Raw genomic sequence first — 17,082 nt, 5'->3', positions numbered from 1 at the left:
CTCATATAATTTTAAGTCAGATCTTACTGCAATACAAAATCAATCGTCTTTTAAAAAATACTAAAAGTATGCGATAAATACAACTTCCTGGTTATCTGGTCACACTTAGATTGTGACCAGCCCGCTGTCATCCACTCGGTGATTAACAACAAAAAAAAAAGAACACATACAACAGTAAAGTGGAAATATGGCGAGTCTAGAGTGCCAGCAAGAAAATTGTTCGAATAATCCAGCAGGTATGCATTTATTTAGTGAAACAACATAACAAATGCGATATTAATGCAAACGCGTCTGTGACAAGTGTAAAAACAAACCATGCGTACGCGTAACAAAGAGTTAACAAGCCCGAAAAAATTGCTGGTCGACTGCGCAGCGACCAAGACAGCGACGACGACGACTCACACTCAAAAGCGAAAGATGTAAAAAAAAGAATCCAAAAGTGCTTGCTTTGAAATTTGCCCCCGTGTGTTTCACTCAATATGCTGTTATTCACATTTCCCCCCAAAACGTCAACCGGAGTTTTGAGTTATAAATAAATCAGATGAAAGTTCCAGGCGGAGGAAAACATTTTCAGGCCTGTCATAGACGTAGACAGCAGCTGCGCTGCAGCTGAACATTTGTTTGTGTGTGTTCACTCTCACACACTGCTCGCTCTTTCTCTCACTCGCTCGCTCGCTCTCCCCCTACACTCCGGGTCGTTGTCGCTCTGTGGTCGTCGCCGCCTCGCCAAATGCGTGTTTTTTTCCTTGCCCTACAAGTGCAAAACAGAAGCCAATTGATTTTCTTGTTGCTATATTTTGTGCCTTGAGCCCTGTGCCTGCGCCTGTGTGTCCACAGGGCCTGTCTCGAGTGAGTGGCGTGGAAAACTGAATGAACTTTACAGCGCGTTTGCTTACGAAATCAAAACATAAAAACTTGCAACATTTTGTTTATTTTGACTGTAACACTTGTTTTCTTTTATTTACTTGCAGTGGAAAACACACCTAAACGACCTGAAAGTCGAGAGGGGAGCGCCGAACGTAAAGGTAAGTTATTCTTGCTCTTATGCTTAATCATTTGTAGTTATACAACCAGAGACCCCTTGAAAGCAAAACAAAACAAAACAAATCTCTCTTAAAAACTGCAAGCAAACATGTTGTGCCCACTCAATCTGCAGCAAGCGCTCTGCTCAGGTAGGCGACAGAGATGACTCGTCGCCAAGGTAGTTGACATTCTTCACCTGCCTGCCCACAAGCGCCTGCCTGCTCTGCCGGCATGATCAGCGCTGATAAGCAGCGCTCTCTTATCTACCACATTGTTTGTATGGTATAGATAGAAAATATTGTAATATCCATATACACACACACACATTATTTGTGACCTTGTGCGCTGATAAATTTCCATGCCTCGAAAACAGGCTTAATCATGATTCAGCTGCTGCTGCTGCTGCTACCAACTGGCAAATGCTTTGGACTCCTTTGTTAAGATTTGCATTTAATTACGTCATTAAATTCCATAAATACATATGTATTCACCGCAAAGCGTGCTAGCGATAGCGCTCTATCGAGACCGCTTTGATTAGCTGGGCGATTGTAACAAATGCGCAGAAAGTTGACCAACATACACAACTTGGCCAATTGTTCTTTCTCTTTTTATTTATTTTTTTTTGCACGTCGGCTTCAATGTCATTTTAATAAAACTGTGCGCTTACATTTTCTTCTCTGCCTTATTTGCACATCATTCTACATCTGCTTGGGGGCGACCTGCACATATGCATATGTATGCATGTATTTGTATGTGTGTCTGTGTGACTTTGTGTATGGTTTGTTGTCAATTGACCCACATAGCGAGCGCACAATGTTGATGACGTCAGTCGCTGTAAATGTCTCGACAGCCAATGCCGGCAAATGCCAAAATAACAAAAAGCCAAAAAAGCAACTAAAACTGAGTAATGAAAATATGCGAAAGCAAAAGCTTTACGCTCTTTATTGATTTATAACCAAACAAACAGCTAACAAGTTTTTGCTGTTTACATCTTTACACTTGACTGTGAAATGTGAATGTAGCCACTCCTCCTGCCTGCCCCAGTTGAGTAATCAATTGATAATCACAAGTTTTGCATTCTATTTTTCGCGCACTTTACAGTGTCCAAAGATCGCGATGAGAAACTGAGATATGCCCGCGAGCGACAAAATGAAGAGCGACAGAAAAAAATCGAGGAGCTGAGAGCTCAGGCGGAAGCGGCGCAACGATATCGCGAACAAAAGGAGGAACAGCGCCGTCGACGCATTGAAGAGATACGCGTGCGCGACACAGAGAAGCGCTCCCAGGTGGAGGAGCGCAAGAAGGCCATCATTGAGGCCGAAAAAGAGCGACGCGAGTATATACTCAAAAAGAATCAGGTGAGTTTAAGCTAAATAAATTATGCTAAACAGAGTAAATAATAAAATGTTGATTTTAATTTATGCCACAGGAACGCGAATCACGAATAGAGACTAAGAAACGCGATAAAAATTTAGTTGGCTTTGCTTTTGGCTCGTCCACGCCACGTTTATTGGATTTGCCGTCAGACTATGGCTGTGTATCCCCCAGCAGTTTTTGGAATCAGCGACGGTAGACTTTATATATATATATTTTAAAATGTATAAAATCTTTAACGTGTATCTTTTGTTGCTTACAGTTCAACCTCAATATCGAACGTAGCTGGCGCCACGCTCTCACGTCGAAGTTCCGAGCGTGAACTTGCCGATAGTGGTGCTAAGAAGCGTGCATCTTCATCAACGGACAGACAAGATGGTAAGTGTGCTTTAGGCCAAACTCTTGCAACTGCAACATGCTACTGGTTGAAGTGCTTCACTTCTACAATACAACAACAAACACACATAAATGACACCAACACCAACGTATATAAACTTATAACGTTTTACTTTTGCAGTTACTGTTAAGTTAGTTTTATGCAAATTTATTAATTTGCTTATATTATTATTATATATATTTCTCTACCCAACTCTCACGTATACTGTGCAAATTTCTTAACTACATTTTTAGTTTCATTTTGCTATTATAATTTGATTTCAATGCTAACACTAAATCCACCAACGCGTAGCTCACAACTATATTTTTCTCTATATAACTTTTCTTTCTATATAAATACATAAATGTAAATCCGATCATTACATCGCACAGATCATCGACGTAAGTCTTCGTCCATGTATGAGGTATTTAATTGGGGTTATTCCAATGATGAGCCGCCCAAGCGTTTTTCGCTTTCAATAGCTGGCCATGAAATTAATATTGATGGGCCAGCGCCCACAGCAACAGCAATCACAACAGCAACAACTGCGCACAGACATAATACAAGCACTCCAATAGCAACAACAACAACAACAACTTCAAGCCACAACAACAACAATAACTCATATCGTAAGGGTGAGGGTTCTGTACTGTTCTCCTCTCTATATAATTCCCTAAAATGTTTTGTTTTTGTAAATTTTTGTTTGTTGTGCCCCAAACTAACTTTTATATGCTCGAAATCTCTGCAACTTCTTTCTAACTCGCATGATCTTGTTTGCATGAGCTCAACTGACTGCAGCAAACTAAACATAGTGTGTGCCTTTTTGTGAAATTATAGTACATAAAAAGTTCTATAGTTTCATAGTGCAGCACACAATTGACCCCTTGTACAGCCCCCTTAAAATCTTGAAACCTTGTCAACACCATTGGGCGCCAGTTTTATTTTCCTTAACCCACCAGCAACTCCCATTTTTAAGTAGAACTCTTGGCATGGTTATTGCTTTAGACTTTCGCTTTTGGTTTTGTGAACAGTCGACGCGTTATATTTTTTATTCGCAAACAACTCAAAATGAAATACCATACAATTCCCTCCCAAAAACAAAAACAATTGCAGAAGATAACGTTGACTCAACACAGAATCTAGTGTTCCGAAGCGTTTACCGCCGCAGAACGGACCTCATGCCGACAATACCTAGCCCACGTGATGGGCATTACGGCTCGCGCAGCTCTCTGAGCACCACACCCAGAACTCCAGGTAAGAATGTCCTACAACACCCGCTCCATACACACAACAACACACACACACACAAACAAATACACAACTTTACAGCTTGAGAACTGTTGTTTGCCTATCGCAATCATGTGCGCCATGTGCTCTCATCATCATCATTGAACATCATCGATTAGTTAGCCATTTATAGGTTCCGTACGGACAACGACTTGACTGCTGTGTTTAATGGGAGGTTTTACCTTTTGTCTTGCTTCGAGATCTAAACATATCTTAGCCATATCAAGCACCAAAATTATACACACACACACACACTCTGTTTACACACGCACACTTACGCATTTTGTAGCCTAGTTGTGTCCACACATTTATGTGCCGTCTACTGTAAATAGCTAAGGAAGCAACTACCAAACGTTACAACAAATGATTCTGATACATGAACCCACTTTCTTCTGAATCCACTTTCCACTTTACATATGCGCACAGGACGCGCCTACTCGATGAACCGCTTGGATCAGCTGTCCCAGCCCATACGCCGCAATGGCGAGCATGTGCGCGCAATTTTGGAACGGGAGCGACGCGAACGCGAAGAGCTGGAGATGCTTGACGAGACATCCTCGCTAAGTGGCGGCGCTGGCCGACGCGCTGGCATGCGCTCAAAGCCGCGTCCCGGCAGCGCCAGTGGCAGCATGAGCGGCAGCTCTACCGCAGTGGGCGCCATGTCACGCAGCATGACCCACTTGGCAGGTGCGCAGCGTGAGCGCGGCAAGTATTCATTGGGTGGCGGCATCTCGAGCAGCTTTCGGCCTTTAAGCAGCGGTCAGCGTGACTCCAGTAAGAGCATGACACAGATAAGCCATTCGTGGTCGCAATTCGGCGGCACGCCCACCAACCACCACCACCACCACCAACAACAACACTACACTACAACACCACAACAACAACAACAACGCCATTCACAACTTGGCTTGCAAACTAGCGCAACAAAAAAATATCTTCAATCATCATTTGCGAATCATTCTTCAGCGCAGTCCTCCTCACGGCGTGCCCAGCAGCAATATGCGAACTCAGCCTCTACTAACCCCTACTACCGTTGTCTCGATCTCGATCCAAACTCATTGTTGCTCATGAACTCTTCTAGTTTGTTAGTGAATGCAGGTGTGTGCCCAACAACTACAACAACTAAACTACACACACACACACATACAACATACTATACAAACCAAACCCAATACATAAACACACACACATACATAGCTAGCTAAAAACACAAGCTGAAACTGTTTGGTTATGATAACAATTTCCAAATTGAAATCAAATCATTAACAGTTTTTGGCTTAGCTTAAATAACTAAAAAGTTGGCTAACTCCCCGCAATTTGTAGCAATTAGTACTGGAATTGTGGAACAACATTGCACACTATATTGGCTAACTATATACATAAACATACATTTAGTACCCATTGAGTAGCTTCTAGTATAGGAAGACATACGAAGAAGAACAAGCATTGCTGTAAATTCCACATCTGGTGCCAGTTCTTCATCTGAGCAGCAACCATTAACTCATTTGTATTCCCATTCAAAAAAATGTTGTATATATTTTTAAAGTACCATTGGTCCATATTGTATGCTGAGCATCGCCATTTCTAAGTTCGTTTCGTATGTTTTCAAAACTCCAATTTATAATTTAAAATCCTCACACAAACACACACCCACACACACATTAAAGCCCACACATAATATGTTTATACCTTTAGCTTTTGGTAATTTGTCTGTCTATTCCTCATATATAAATGTTGACTCTTTGTTTAACTCTAGCGCTGTTTTTATCTTGGTTTATTGCTTAATACTCTGTGTATTTTACATTTTATTTGGTGACAGTTACGTTGTACTTTTTAATTTTTAAGCCACATTCACATATATAATGGGTCACCATTTCATTGCAACACAAGCTCTGCTGCCTACGCTTCTCTCTCTCTCACTTGCTTTTATAACTAACCTTAACTAATCTGTAACTTGGAAACTTGGTTTATGTTTAGGCTCGCGCTCCGGCAATGTAACACCAGGTGGACATGTTGGCTCAAGACCCGGCAGCGCCATGTCCAACTCCACAACACTCTCCACAGCTGGCTTGGTGGCCAGAAGGCCCGCTACAGCGCCACGCAAGCCCAGGCCAGCCAGCATTGCAGGCACCGGCATGTCGCTGGATGGTAAGCATCTAAAATATACGTCCATGAATTCTAAATTCATAATTTTCGTGCTTGGCACACAGAGATCAACAAACTGAAGAAGGACTACAAGCCGCCGATGAAGACCAGCGCCTCGCCATCCACGTCCACAGCACAAACGACACCCAAACGAACTACGAACCTAATGTCAACCTCCATGATTGTCACCTCCAGCTCTACGCGCTTGAGCAGTGCTGAAAAAAAGACGCCCAAGCGGGTAAGATTTTCTAGACAAAGATTTTTAAGGCATTAATTACATTTATGTTTTTTTTAGGAACCATTACCGCCCAAGGCTGCCTCAGCCTCCAGGGCTCAGACTAGTCGCAATGCCAGCTCCGAGCGTATTAGTCGCAGCAAGGCCAAGGATCCCATGAGCGTCTCAATGATTGTCACCAGCAGCAGCAGCAGCAGCAGCCACAGCACTACAACAGTGACCACAACCACTCCAGCAGCAGCACCCAAGACAAACGGTGTGAGCAAGGAGGTAATTGAAGCTCAGCCTGCAGTTGAAGCAGCTCCCGTTGCGGCTGCGGCCACGCATACAGTTAGCAAAGCGGAAAAGGAGGCACTCAATACAGTTAAGACGGAACAGTTGCAACAGGAACAGTTGACAGCAGAGGAACTGCAGCAACCAGAGCCAGAGCCTATTGAGGTAGCTGTGCCAGAGCCAGAGCCAATTGCTGCAGCTGTCAATGTAGAAGAGAAAGCTGACGAAGGCAGCGAGAAAACTGTGGAGTCAGCGCCCGCTGTGCCCAAGAAGACTTCGCGCAACGGCAGCAAGGAGAACTCCGAGGTGCGTGAGCTGACACCGCCAACGGCTAATGCTGCTGATGGCGATCTAATGACCGCCTCAATGATGGCGCGCAAAATCACTACCGAGGAGGAGGCAAAGGCTGCGTTAGCCGAACGACGACGCCTGGCCCGCGAGGAGGCCGAACGACAGGCAGAACTAGAGCGACAGCGTCTTGAGGCCGAGCGCCTGGCAGAGCTCAAGGCCCAAGAGGAGGAGGCCGAACGTCAGCGCTTGTTCGAAGAGGAATCCACGCGTATGGCTGAGCAGCAGCGTCGCGGCGAAGAGGAGCGTCTGCGCAAGGCCATCGAGGTGAGCGCAGTTATTTTTACATAATGCAGAAGCTGTCTTTAATTTTATATGTCATACTAGGAAGCACAACAGCGTGAGGCTGAGGAGCAGCTGCGGCGCGAAGAGGAAGAGCGCCAGCGTGTTGAGCGCGAGGAAGCCGAAAAGAAGGCCAAGGAGGAGGCTGAAAAGCAGCGCATCGAAGTGGCCGAACGTCTCAAGCGTGAGGAAAAGGAGCGCGAAGAGCGACGCAAGCGTGTGGAGGCGATTATGTTGCGCACACGCAAAGGCGGCGCTGCTGCCACGCCCGCCAAGGTACGTGGCTAAGCACTGACTGTTGAAATATAAACTAAACTTTGCTTTAAACAGGACTCTGCGGACGCCAAGACAGCAGCTGCTGCTAAAGAGAGCGACAGCAACAGCAGCAGCGGCAACAACTCGACTGGCGGCTCGCCCAGCAGCAACAGCACAGAGGCAGCTGCACCAACAGTGGCCACAGTGGTGGCACCAAGTGAAACAACGCCGCCAAGCAAGCAAGAAACATATGAGCAATCGGTGCTGGATAAAGAGAACTCGCTCATCAACAGCTTCTCGAACATGATTATCGATGAGCAGCAGGTGAAGAGCTTTCAGCAGTTTGAAGTGACTAACGGCAAGCTGCATGCAGACACAACCACAACAGTAACCAGTCCAGCAGCAGCAGCAACAGCAGCAGCTGTTGCCAATGGCAATGGACATATTGAGAATGTTAGCAATAAGAAGTAAGTAATTGGCTTTGCATATGTTTTTACGTTAAGTAATAGCTTGTTATACTAATTGCAGCGACATTAATCTGCTGCAGGACGTAGTGACTCCGGCTGTCACACAGCTGATCGATCTTAGCATTGAGTCACAAGATCTACACATGAACAACAATAACAATAATAACAACAACAGCTTGCTGACCAGCACAGCGGCAAACAACACGCTAGTCACTGCTGATAGTCACGAGAATAAAGGTTTGCCAATCCATCAATACTATTAACTTTGATTGCTAACGGTTATTCTATTTCCATTCCTATAGATATATCGTTGCTGTGAATCCATTGATGGGGGAAAACCAAACTAGTTTGTGTCCAAACAAGCTGCAAAAAACACATAAACAAAATCTGATATATAGCTAAATGTTTGTGGAGTATTTATTTATAGGTTGATATACACACATATATCATGAGTGCGCCGTAAAAGCAACAAATTATGGTTACTAGAGATACTAACAGATAAAAAAAAAACACACTAAAAACAAAAACCAACTGCTTATAAAAAGAACTATATACAATTTATTATATGTATACAAAAATTTATAAAACAGAAACTATACGCATTAGAGAAAACGAGGCAAAGCTGCAAAATGTTAGTTAAGAACTAAGACAAAACTAAAAGATTATGTTGATGATAGTAGTGATCAAAATCAAGATTGAGCAGAGCAGTCTGTTAACTGAGAAATAAGCAAAGCAGTTTCGATATCAAATGATCCAAAAAAGGCGTTTCAATGCGTTGGCAACTAATTCTAATTACAATTATAAATATGATTATGATTATTACTATATAAATGCTAGCAACAACAAAATCGCTTCAAAAGAGTTGCATTAAATATATTATATTCTGAGTACCCGAGTATAACTTGAATGTGAAGCAGCCTATATAATTGAAAATTATATAAAACTAGTGAAAACAACTAAAACAAATACCTTAGAACGTACGATGATGATTGATAATTGATGTCCCCTGATTATATTATATATTATATTATATTATGAATGATTAGCGCCTCACTGCTGGGAGCCAACGACTGCCTCCCCTTGCAAGCCTACCCCGCTACCCCTACCCCTGAGTTAATTGTGCACAGTTGTTTTGTAAGTTAAGTTTAATAGGTTGAGCCAACGAATCGTGAGGTATTATTTATTAAAGAATGGAATTAATTTGAAATTATTTGCTGATACGTGGTTAATATACAAAACAATTCGCAAACATATACACATACACAGATATCAGATATCAGTGCTTAAACTTAAGATTTAATGCAAAACAGGAAAAAATAAAAGCAATCTGTTTATGCTTATTGTCATTTTGTTGTAGTAATGTTCTCTCTGTATATTTTTTTTCGCGTCAATATTCATATCTTTTTTGGGCAATATATACACTATCTTTTTTATACATTTGTATTTGTAATTTATATTTATCAATGTGCAAAACAAAATAAATTATGATTATTTTTAATTATAACTAGAAAATTATTTAGCATGCACACGCGAAACGAAAAAAAAAAACAAATGATTGTAAAAATTAAATGGATAATGTGAATCCATAGTCAATAATGCAATACACAATCTACACTGAAAAAAAACACACACATCCACTTGTACTTGAGCGCGAGGGCCTTAACATGCATGAGAGCAAACAAAACAAAATAAAAACAAAATACCCCGTTAATAGCAACTAAATCTACTTTGTCTAGTTAAATAAAATGCTTTCCTATGTTGAAAACCTAATGGCGATATAATCAAAAGACAAATTAAATGTTTTATTAATTGTATGCTTATTCATTGCGAAAATTGTCTTGCTGTATTCGAAAAAAGAAAAACAAAAATTATTAGAAATATATATTTAATATTAATATTATTGTATGTATGTGTATCACACAAAGCAACAAACAACAATTATAAAAAAAAGCAATCCCGCTATTTATTTAGTATACACACACACACGCATACACACAAACACTATTATACACGCAACACAAATTCTTTTCTTATCTTAACCGCAATTCAGCTGAAAATAATATACAAAATAATTACATAACATAAACATATATAGATTATATTTATGTGAATAAAATGTAACTAATTCTCAAGGCAAACTATAACAAATGCTCCCAAAAATTATTTGCTTGTTTTCGTTTATCATATTTTTTACAGTGTGATTAGAATAAGGCATGTTGTTAATCAGTCACAGTCACAGTCACCATCACTTTCATTGCCATCCAACTATGTTTTTGAACAGCCGTTACGCCTATGACATCATCATCAGCAGCCGAGCAGCTGATATTGGGCTTTTTTCTCGTAATGCCAAAGAGCTTCTGGGAGAGAGGCTCACATACATTGGCGCTCTCTCTCTCTCTCTCAACTTTGCTGCTTTTGCGCTCAAAGCTGAGGTTACTTCGTTTGCTGCGCGCACGCTAAATTCAAAGCGCTTTTAACGTTTGAAGTGGACGGACGTGTTTTGTTTTGGCTCGCTCTCTTTCTCACTCTCTTCAGTTCATTCCCAATTTTGTGATAAACATTCCATTAGTACGGAGTGCAGCGATAAGTTCAACAGTGCTTAGTTTTTTTTGGCCAAGCGACGACGCTCCCTGCAAACCCGTTTCCTGCCCAAAAACCCAACCAGCTAGCCAGCTTCAAGTAATACCAACAACACAACAACAACAACAACATCAGCATTAACATGTCGGCCAATCGTGCTCCAAAGAGTGGTTTTGCGGCTGAAGCGCAGCGTAAGGTATTAACAACAACAACAAAATTGCCAAAAAATATATTGTATGTATATAATTGTGTGAGTGTGTGTGTTAGCTGCATTGGCCTTATTTGGGCATTTAAAAACTGACTTAGATATTCGCGCTTTTTTGGCATGACCTCATTTCTAATTCATCTTCAAAACAAGCTGTATGTGTGCGCATGTCTGTGTGTGTGTAAGTAGCTGACAATGCATGCGTAATTTCCTAGAATGGTAGTAAAACAGAAAGAGCAAGAGCAACAAATTGAGCGTGGGGAATTTGAAGGAACGGCGGCGGCTGCAGCTGCTGGCGGCTGCACTTAATCAAACAATTGTTTGCAGTTAATTTGACAACATTAGTGCCGCTTATTTACTGCAATTTAAGTACTTTATATACAAGTTTATGTACATGATCTCTGCTGCTTACCCCATTGCCAATTACGCAATGCAGTGGGTCCCTTTTAACAGCCCCAGCCCCAAGTGACGGTGACGGCGACGTGGACGTGAGTGAAATTGAAATTGTATATGGAACTGCGCTGCCGCTCTCTTGCTCTCTCCCACGCATTAGCGCAACTAGGGGGATTAAGTGCAGTCCACTGCAATAGCAACGTCTACAGTTACAGCATTTGGTCAAACAAAACAGACGACAGACAAAAAAGAAAAGCAAGAAATAAAACGCCAACGAAATGCGCAGCTTGCTTCGCGCGCTCTCTCTCTCCCTCTTGCTCATATCTCTTGGTGGAGTGTTTTGTTGGTTTCCTTTGCCACGATCTGCGCAAGGATGGAGAGCGCGGCGATGATGTCATTGAGTATGACAGCTGCCCGGCCTCTCTGCAACTCCGTCTCCATCTCCTGTTGCAAAAGTGAGCTTTCAAATTATTGTTAGGAAAAAGCGATAGCACACACACACACACACACATGCGCAACGCACTTAAAGGTGTGCTTAGTGTCTGTCTGTGTGTGTGTGTTGCTTATGCAAACAAAAACAACATGCCGCTGAATCAACTTTTTAAAAATTATTTGTCCAGCGCTTGTGTGTGTGTCTGCCAAGTCAGTTATGTATATGCATGTATGTGTATATGTTCATATATAGAATTTTGTGTACTTTTATGGCAACGACTCAAATTTCGAGCAACTGTCGAAGGTGCTGACTGAAGCAGCCAGCCCTTGCCTGTAACTACATTTACCCCTAGCCCCGAATTTTTACCCGTTCTTTGACCATGTTTCATTAATTAGTCGTTCTCTTGTTGTTGTCAATTGCCCTTTCTTCGTGGGGGCATGGGGCAGTCGGTACCCATAGAAACGTAAGCACGTACAATAGTAATCATCATGGTTCTTTTTTTTATAAATATCTACACACACACACACACACATACGCACACACACGCATACTTGCATCCGCCAGCAAGTATGTAAGCAGCGGTATCAGTTTTCTAAATGGAACTTGCCGTGTTATAGACCCGTACATACATATGTATTTGCTTGTAGGTGAGCCGTCATACGTTTTTAGATAAGCCATAAAAAGTGATGGCAACTATTTAATCATAAACGAAAATGTTGTTTGGATTTCCGGTGAAACTCTCTTTCTAACGCCCAAAGAGCATTCTATGTTGGCATTATGGAGTGGAAATTTACCACAATATAATTACATGCATATGTACTACGCATATCTTGATTTATATATATCGTATAGTCGTATAGCTCAACAGCTATTTGTGCAAACTTTTGTGCATGTTTTGCAATGTTTACATTTATCAAAATCCCCGAAAAGAAAACCGAAATAAGCAGTCACATAATTGACCTCGTTTACCTTTTACGTTCATTATGTAGTTTTTTTTTTTTTATTTTGTTTTTCAATTTTGCGGTATTCCACAAGCTTCCAATATCGGTCAGTCAGTCGCCAAAGCTTTGCAATTGTCATTGTCATGTTTGAGTGGAGGAAGACTTGGGCTTTGGGCATGACACACGCGAAAAGAAAGCGAAATCACAATATATGAATAATCTCAAGTTTAGCTGTTGGCAATACATCAGATACAAAAAAAACGAACTAATATGAAATATGCTTGAAATTCATGGATCGTCTGTTAAGATGACATCATCGCTTGATCGCTTCAACTGTTGTATCCTACAAAATTACGCAATGTCTACCATTTGTATGATTTTGGGCAGACAAAAGAAATAACTGAATAAATAGCCAAAGCATAAACACATAAATATGCATAAGTATGAGCAGATCAAAGGCGGAATCTACATAGTTCCTTAAAACCCCCTGGTCATCAACAGTACATACTTTAAATTTAATAACTAGTGTGGGCGGTACTTAGGGAGTTTGTTTTGGAGTTTCGTCATGCTCTTTTGACGTTGGCGTGATGAATAATGGCCTGAAGCTTAGCTGGGCACCTGCTGTTAGTTTTTGATGGTGGCAGGAGACTTTGAACTATTAGTTAACAAAGTGTAAACATTCGAAGTAGCAGTTTTAATTTTACTAAAAGCACTGCCTAAGCTAATTAAACTTTAGCCAGGCTTGGCACACGCTAATGCGTGTAGCGTGCTGACTAGGAAAAAGTCTGTTGAAGAATTTTCCAAAAATAAAGTAATTATGCGTACCAACATTGTCATGCCGTTTGTAATTGCGCGTAATCTGGCATCAACACTGACCCACAGACCCAGACCCAGTCGTTGTCCAATGTCAACCGCTAGGAGTTAATTATAATAGCCGCTTTCGCTATCAAAATTGTATATGCTTTACAGTTATACTTGGAGCAGAGCTACAGCTAGATATGTTTTTGAACTTTTCAAGTATAACGAATCATACAAACAAAGCTGATAAGCCTGCCCCTACACCCCTGACACCCACGCCCGCTTTGACTGACGCTCTAGAAATATATATATTTTGATAAGCCTATTGGCATACATATATATATATTTTTGTAGCAAAGTAAGTGCTTGTTGTACAGTCTTAACAATTAAAACAACAACAACGTCGTCGTCGTCGTCGTTGAATTTCGACCTTATAGCGAAGCTCTATAAATATGAATTGCTGCTGAGCTTTGCGGCTGCTGACTCATTAAAACAGCGCAAAAAATATTTTTTGTATATATGTATGCAAAAAAAATAAAAATTGTTATTCTTTGCCATTTGTTTGATTTTTTGTTATTTCTTGGCTTTTGCTCTCTCACACACACATACACAGTTATTCTGAGCCGCTTTTTCTAAGCCGTATATAGACAACAGCTACAGCTACAAATAGCTACCAACTATAGATCTGATGAATTTATAGTTGGTTGGTTGACCACAAATCGTTTTTTCTTTAAGCTAAACGCGTAAGAATCGCCCGAATTCATTAGCAAAGCTTAACGGCTTTTTATTTATGACTATCTGCATAGTTAATAGCGCTGGGTCAGCCGGTATATCGCATAGCTCTTCATTGTTTATTTTTATTAATCAAAATTTATGCAGTGTGTGCTGCCCCTTAGGGTGTCAATTTATTTGCCATCATCATAATTATCATATAGAATTATGCTCAGCGTTATTTCTCTCTCTCGATAAATGTCAATCAAAAAAATGTGTGTTTATTAATTGTTTTTTGGTTTTTTTTATGTGAATTTCAAATCGCAGCATGATAAATGAACGCAGTTTCCCATTGTCTGAGATTCTTTTGGGGTTACTAGCGTGGTTCAACTATAATGATGCGACCGCTTGGCCTGCTTGTATGTGCCGTTATATGGCAAAAATCTTAGCTTTCCAATTTTTAATTACGTTCTAATTGCAGAGCAAAACTGTTCTTAGGCACTGTTTTTGCTTAAGGTGCTTTTAATAGTTGGCAGACATGCGTCAAAGCCCTTGATAGAGCTATTAAAATCAGAAACCACAAAAACTAATTTGCATTTGTATAGTTTGAAAATCTGCATATCAGATTGGTGGCATCAAGAGCAGAGTATTAAAAGCGTTGGATTGTTTATTAATAAGATTGCAGCTACTGTTATTTATTCACTTAAATGTATACTAAAACCACAAGTATTAAATAAAATACAAAACTAAATATTGCCATAAATCTTAGGAGTAAAGTCTACCAACTGTTTGCAGTTAGCGCATTCACCTTTATTTATGAAGACTTAAGCAATGCTCTCATTTCTCTTTCGTTTTATGTGTTCTAAGCGATAAGAATTGCGAGTGCCTCAGCAATCAGTAACAACTCAATTGACGACAATCTTTTCATTTGCTGTTGAGATCATTTTATTTTAATAGAGCGCCTGTATCACAGCGAAAAAAATATATATGTACATATATATTTTATATGTGTGAACATATGTATACCATTGCCCTTAGACTGTTTAATAAATGGGTGTTAATCTGTAATCATTTAGCGACAGCAATTCAATGAGCCAAGTTAATAATCTAAATGTATACAAAACACGCAAACTAATTTACACCCCCTTGTGGCTTTTGTTGGTCTAATTGTTGAATTTGGTTATGGGCTTTTGTTGTCGTCAAACTCAATTGGCATTCACACGGCGCCAATAATGCTCAACAAGTGGGCCTCGCGCCAAGCCAAATTGGTGCGAAGGACGCCCAAACAAGCCGGCAACAAATACACATAGACTTCACCTTATATGGCCAAAACGACGCGCCTCAGAAAGCAGCAGCTCGACATTAGCAAATATGGATATTGATTTGAGAGTTGAAGAACGTGACTGTTAAGCATATAAATACATAACATATATAAATACTGTCGTCCATTAAGTCCATACAATCTTATCCTTCTACAAATTTGAAATATTGCCTTAAAAATACCTGTTGTGTTTATTAGATTATGGCCAATAAGCGATAGGTGGGTTATCTGCGATTTTTTTTCGCAGAGATAACGCTAATATGTTTGTGTGTATAGCTCTTTATGCCTGTTATATAACGAGGGTTTATTTCATTTGCAAATTTCAGCCAACATGTACCAGTCTAAGGTTCTATGATTGAAAGTCTCAAAATATTACTTAACTAACGTTTCGTTCATATTCTTACAGATCAATTCCAAATACAGTGAGGAACTGGCACAGGAGTCGCTGGAATGGATTAAGGCTGTCACAGCTGAGCCCATCAACACATCCGGTGAGACGGACAACTTCTATGAAGTGCTTAAGGATGGTGTGATTCTGTGCAAATTGGCCAATGCCCTGCAGCCGGGTTCCATTAAAAAGATCAACGAAAGCAAAATGGCCTTTAAGTGCATGGAAAACATTTCCGCTTTCCTGGAGTGCGCCAAGAACTTTGGTGTGCCCATGCCGGAGACCTTCCAAAGCGTTGATCTCTGGGAGCGCCAGAATCTCAATTCTGTCGTTATCTGCCTGCAGTCGCTGGGCCGCAAGGTAAGCTTGCATTCGATTAATTTGGAAAAATAAACATTAACACGATTTTTTCATTCAAATAGGCTTCCAAATTCAACAAGCCATCCATTGGGCCCAAGGAGGCTGACAAGAATGTGCGTGATTTCTCGGAGGAGCAGCTGCGCGCCGGCCAGAATGTCATCTCTCTGCAGTATGGCTCGAACAAGGGCGCAAATCAGTCGGGCATTAGCTTTGGCAACACCCGACACATGTAGAAAATGCAATTCCAAGGCCCAAATCCTACTTACTCATATTACACCATGAAGCCAAAACCCGACATCTTCCGCTTAAGCCGTAGACATTCCGTTTATTCCAAAAAATTGTGTAACGGTGTATTTATAAAGACAACTGGTATTTGTATTTCTATTGATCATGACTATGCACTAGGCATACGACGAGTATGCTGTATTTAACGATAATATAAACGTTTATTTAATTTATTATTATTAAGTACGAGTACTCGAACGTACAAAAGAATTTTTAAACTAATATACATAAAATGTATATTCTATTTTCAACAAGCATACATAGCTAACTACAATTCCCTCTACGCATTTTTGGCACGATCTATTTTTATAATAATATCCCATCCAATTTGTAGGACAATGCACTTGACCTGCGTGCCATTAGAATGCATATTTACGTATGTGTAACACGATTTGCCTTGTGCCTAAAGTACCAATAATTTCAAATCAAAAGTGTCTTTTTTTATCTCAAAGAGTCTTGTTCAAAACTAACCACCTGGAATTCAATTAAGCAGCATTTAAGCCAATACATTGAAAATCCGTAACAGATATCAAACAAATATATATTTAATATGAATTTCAGTTTTATTGATATGTATGTATGTAACTTTAATGTTTATCAAT

The 17,082-nt window shown here is 40.5% G+C and overlaps 2 protein-coding genes across 15 annotated transcripts; both read left to right on the top strand.

Moving 5' to 3' along the window:
• Nucleotides 1-69: 69 nt before the first annotated feature.
• LOC108600033 (ensconsin) lies at nt 70-8,550 on the top strand. 14 transcript variants are annotated; one of them, XM_017987365.2, is made up of 16 exons: nt 87-236; nt 972-1,025; nt 2,125-2,381; nt 2,453-2,592; nt 2,660-2,775; nt 3,166-3,408; nt 3,887-4,027; nt 4,487-4,834; nt 5,027-5,158; nt 6,038-6,208; nt 6,271-6,443; nt 6,501-7,328; nt 7,389-7,619; nt 7,674-8,065; nt 8,127-8,302; nt 8,368-8,550. In XM_017987365.2, the coding sequence occupies exons 1-16, from the start codon at nt 188-190 to the stop codon at nt 8,382-8,384; spliced, it is 3,468 nt and encodes a 1,155-aa protein (XP_017842854.1). In that variant the 5' UTR covers nt 87-187; the 3' UTR covers nt 8,385-8,550. The 14 variants fall into 14 exon arrangements, with proteins under 14 accessions (XP_017842853.1, XP_017842851.1, XP_017842850.1 ...); XM_017987362.2 differs by having other exon boundaries at nt 83-236; nt 3,166-3,402; nt 4,487-5,158; XM_017987361.2 differs by having other exon boundaries at nt 83-236; nt 4,487-5,158.
• Nucleotides 8,551-10,539: 1,989 nt separating this feature from the next.
• On the top strand, nt 10,540-17,044 carry LOC108598490 (myophilin). The gene is made up of 3 exons (XM_017985145.2): nt 10,540-10,841; nt 15,854-16,195; nt 16,258-17,044. Exons 1-3 carry the CDS (start codon nt 10,788-10,790, stop codon nt 16,426-16,428), a joined length of 567 nt encoding a protein of 188 aa, XP_017840634.1. The 5' UTR covers nt 10,540-10,787; the 3' UTR covers nt 16,429-17,044.
• The last annotated feature ends 38 nt before the right edge of the window (nt 17,045-17,082 follow it).

This window comes from Drosophila busckii, chromosome 3L, assembly GCF_011750605.1.
Source record: "Drosophila busckii strain San Diego stock center, stock number 13000-0081.31 chromosome 3L, ASM1175060v1, whole genome shotgun sequence".
NCBI classification, from domain to species: Eukaryota; Metazoa; Arthropoda; class Insecta; order Diptera; family Drosophilidae; genus Drosophila; species Drosophila busckii.
This window is presented reverse-complemented; position numbering and strand designations above follow the sequence as displayed.

Coding starts and splice junctions, on each gene's coding strand:
- LOC108600033 (XM_017987361.2), top strand. CDS start 188: ATGGCGAGTCTAGAGTGCCAGCAAGAAAATTGTTCGAATAATCCAGCA. Junction 2,382..2,452: donor ATATACTCAAAAAGAATCAG/GTGAGTTTAAGC, acceptor TTTATGCCACAG/GAACGCGAATCACGAATAGA. Junction 3,409..3,886: donor CAATAACTCATATCGTAAGG/GTGAGGGTTCTG, acceptor AAACAATTGCAG/AAGATAACGTTGACTCAACA.
- LOC108598490 (XM_017985145.2), top strand. CDS start 10,788: ATGTCGGCCAATCGTGCTCCAAAGAGTGGTTTTGCGGCTGAAGCGCAG. Junction 10,842..15,853: donor CGGCTGAAGCGCAGCGTAAG/GTATTAACAACA, acceptor ATATTCTTACAG/ATCAATTCCAAATACAGTGA. Junction 16,196..16,257: donor TGCAGTCGCTGGGCCGCAAG/GTAAGCTTGCAT, acceptor TCATTCAAATAG/GCTTCCAAATTCAACAAGCC.